At 45.9% G+C, this 4,168-nt stretch overlaps 1 protein-coding gene across 1 annotated transcript; it reads right to left on the reverse strand.

Annotated features, from left to right (window-relative positions):
* Positions 1-1,709: 1,709 nt before the first annotated feature.
* TEOVI_000651000 (Elongation factor G1, mitochondrial, putative) lies at positions 1,710-3,950 on the reverse strand (the record flags this gene model as incomplete). Its single annotated transcript, XM_067220684.1, has 1 exon — positions 1,710-3,950. The coding sequence occupies one exon, from the start codon at positions 3,948-3,950 to the stop codon at positions 1,710-1,712; it is 2,241 nt and encodes a 746-aa protein (XP_067076785.1).
* Between the last annotated feature and the right edge of the window lie 218 nt (positions 3,951-4,168).

A 4,168-nucleotide genomic window follows, 5' to 3' on the forward strand; every position in this document is an offset into this window, starting at 1 on the left:
CTCAGAAAATACACGGGAACTTCAAGCTGCAGGAGCATGCAATTCAAGGGGCTATTTTGAACCTGGAAAGTGAAAAAAAAAAAAGAAGCTTATTGTTAACTGCTATTTGCAGACGTTGAACGAAAATGCAAATGGCAACCGCGTCCATCTGCTATTATTCTTTTTACACCTACTCCGTGGTAAGTGTTGCTAACTTTGATTTCTCAGAGGACTATCAACATGTCGCCTGTATGCATACGTTTTGGTGGCATAGGTCTCCGTGCTCATGCTCGCACTCAACCGCTCTGAAGAGAATCAAGGCACAAATCCCCGATGCAACCAGCAAGCACGACAGTTTTTTTTTTTTTACGACAAGTGAACAATGTACCCGCATTCCTGTAAAACAATTTTGTAAACCACCGAACAGTAGTTGGAGAACTACGAATTTGAAGCCAACCCGAGAGAAAATGTTTCACCATAAGAAAAACCTTTACCCCAGCAAAAACCTCCCCTGAAACTCCATCTTAATGTATCACAAGCTTACTACGGTGATCAAAAAAAATAGCGTTTTTTCACAGACTGCCGCACCTGTTGGTGTGCCGCGCCTTTCGCCAAACCGCATCGAGTACCATCATAGGGTCAGCGGAGAGGTCACCACGTTAAACCGAAGCGATACTCCCGTTGTCACCCCTGATATGTGAAAGCATGCCAAACTAATATCCATTCCGCAGTGCCGCGAATAAATGACACTACACAAGGGATGGGAGAGCCGCCCAAGTAGCGTCGGTAAAGTACAAACGGTATCGAGAGTGTACTCCCAGCCAATGCATAGCCCATCTACGCGAAACCAAGGCTATTTTCCCTCCACAAATGAACTTGCACCTCGTCCCTGTGAGAACCACCGGGTGAGCTTCCTGTCAGACTCAAACTTCCCCTCGCAAGAAACGTAAATAAGCGCACACCCTGTTGCAAGATTGCCTTCAAACCCCAGCAGCAACCGAGTGTGAGAGGGGGAAACCATAACGACAACCGGGCGTCGCCCCACTGAGGTGGGTGTATCTGGCATTGTCAGTTCGCCCACATCCGCAAGGGGTGTAGCAAGCGGGGAACCATCTCCTCCAAAACCTGCGATGGAGGACACCCCTCCCAAAAGAAATTGCGGTGCGAACAATATCAGTAGTTCCTCTCCACTAGATGTGGAAATTTACTGAGGACTTTCAACGATACCAGACACATTATCTACGGTGATAACTACTAAAGAAAGATGGCACCGCTATCTAACACACATGCACAGAAACCTCGACACGAATACAGACATCTCACACGATACCGGTCATAAGAGTAAGGGCAAAACAGAACGTACACGACGCGACACAATAGAAGGAAGCAAATGGTTACAGAGAAGCTGTAGCTTTACGAAGATAAAAAAATGAAAAACTAGGCTTACTTGCTCAAACCCAAAATCATTACAGAGCCGATGTAGACTTCCTTCCATGATGTGTGAAGGAGGGTAAGAGAGACCGTCTTTAGCGCCGAACTTTGTCAGAGGAGAAAACAGCCTCCCCACGACAGTATATTAGATTAGGTCCAGTTCCTTTACCACCTAAAAAAAACTCTGTAAACACGCGACTTCGTGCTTTGAAAAAAAAAAAGACGTTGCCCTAGCTAATGATTAACAAACGAATAATTTGTTATTATTTTCGTCGTGATTAACGCCACAGATCAGGCACTTACTGTCCACTCAACCTGTACAGCTTACGACCAAGGTCTTTGTTCCGCTCGTCCATGCGACATTGCGCTTTGTACTGCTGCATCGGTCGGTACTCCTTAAACTGCATGCCAAAATCCCCTTGACCCTTTGTAAGTCTGCGGAGATCAGAAATGAACCCAAACATTGTATCCAGAGCTGTCTCTCCACGAATTATAGCATCTGTTCCGCTAATAGTCGTCTCTGTAACAACGCCTTCACGCTTTGCAAACTCAGTGCTCACATCAGTCATGCAAGTCGATGGAACTGTAATCTCCACAACCATGTAGGGTTCAACAAGTGTAGGTTTTAACTGAGGAAGGAGCGTCTCCCACAGCTCTTGAGTTGCGTTCCTGAATGCTAAGTCTGTCGAGTCCACCTCATGCATCGCACCCCCGCTAAGGTGAAAGTGAACGCCCCATACAGGAGCGCCCATCAACTCCCCCTTCACAAAAATTTTCCTCTCCAGCTGTTTGACGACAGACTTTTGTAAGGCCTCACGTACATCCCCGTTGGAACACTTTACGGTAACCTTGTTTTTCACTCCTTTCTCCACCGACATATCAATGGGTAGCACATCGATGAATCCCTTCAGTTGGGCCCACTGTCCTGCACCACCACTTTGCCTTTTGTAAACGAAATCAAATTCCTTTCTCTCAGTGATCACTTCACGATAGTTGACCGTCGGTTTGCCCAACACCACTTCAAGATCATACTCGCGCTTCAAGCGCTCAATGTATATATCGAGATGAAGTTCCCCCATGCCTTCGACGATATCCTCATTTGTTTCCGTGTTACGATAAAAACAGAAAGTCGGGTCCTCCCGCATGAATGCGCCCATTCGCTCTCTCAACTTGCTACTGTCGCGGTCATTGTTGATTTTGACTGACGCGGAAATGACACGTGGTGGTACATACATGTCCTCACAAGTAATTAGTTGACCGGCCGTCACACCTGCCTTCACGATAGTATCTCCAGATGACGCATCGATTTCACCCTGGATAGCGCATATGTCACCCGCCCTCACTTCATCGATCTGATCGGTGGAATTCGCGTGCATACGGACCAGCTTCTGAGGAAGAAACGTTTTTCCGCTACGAACATTCATTAAATGTTCCCTTCTCATTTTACCCTGGTAAACACGAATGTAATTAAGAAGGCCGGTTTTCTTCGTTTCCTCAAGCTTAAATATAGCTGCCACGAGAGGTTTTTCGTCATCAGTCGCTAAAGGAACGATCTCGCCCTTAACGTTGGCAACGTTACCTTCATCGTCCTTTACCTTGGTCACCGAGTAACCCGAATTTGGCTTCTCCATTGGGGAAGGTAGGTAACGACAGACGGCATCAAGAAGAAGTTGTATGCCTTTGTTCTTGTAGGCTGAACCCACTAACACAGGCACAAACTTGTTTGCAATCGTGGTGCGCCGAATCGCTGAGTGAATCTGCTCTGCTGTAGGCTCCACATCGTTTAAGAAAACATCTTCCATTTCGGCATCACAGTCAGCCAATCTTGATATAAGCTCCTTTCGTGTTGCCACCACGTCATCGGCAATGTAGCTTGGTATATCCTCAAATCGGATCTTTTCCCCATTTTTACCGTCAAAGTATACAGCACGGGACTCTATGACGTCGACAACACCTTCAAAGTCTTGTGCAACTCCCATATTGAGATGAATAAATGCGGCATTCACCCCCAAGCGTTCCCTCGCCATTTCCAATGCACGCCTAGGGTTAGCATTGTCACGATCTAGTTTATTGATAAAACAAACACGGGGCACACCATACCTCTTCATCTGTCTGTCCACCGTAAGGGTCTGACTCTGCACACCACCGACTCCGCACATCAGCATCACTGCACCGTCGAGGACACGAAGGGCACGTTCCACTTCAATAGTAAAATCGACATGTCCAGGGGTGTCTATTATATTAATCAAATGATCACCCCATTTGCACTGTGTTGCGGCGGAACGGATTGTTATCCCCCTTTCTTTTTCAAGTTCCATCGAATCCATTGTTGCACCAACCTCTGATCCCCCTTTAACTTCGTGGATTTTGTCGATTCTACCGGTATAAAAAAGGATTCGTTCAGTGACAGTTGTCTTTCCACTGTCAATGTGTGCGCTGATACCGATATTTCGAAGCTTATCAATGTTTTTTAAGAAAGCCGACGACGCCAATCGGTAAAATCGGTTCGGATAAAAGACGACATCACAAAACCTCCTCATCTCAGACTACGGATTGAAAAGGCACAGTAAAATAGGTATATAGACAAAATCAACCTGGAAGCTAAAGAAAAAGCGAGTAAAATCAGCCAAAACAGATACATAAATATATTTTTACTGGGCAATCCCTCCCTGATGATGAACCTCCACGTAGATGGATGTACATTGACAGCGTAAGCAATAATTATATGTATGCCTGCATACCCACACAAAAAAAAAAA

The sequence above is a fragment of the Trypanosoma equiperdum genome, assembly GCF_001457755.1.
Source record: "Trypanosoma equiperdum strain OVI genome assembly, contig: ctg_1198, whole genome shotgun sequence".
NCBI classification, from domain to species: domain Eukaryota; phylum Euglenozoa; class Kinetoplastea; order Trypanosomatida; family Trypanosomatidae; genus Trypanosoma; species Trypanosoma equiperdum.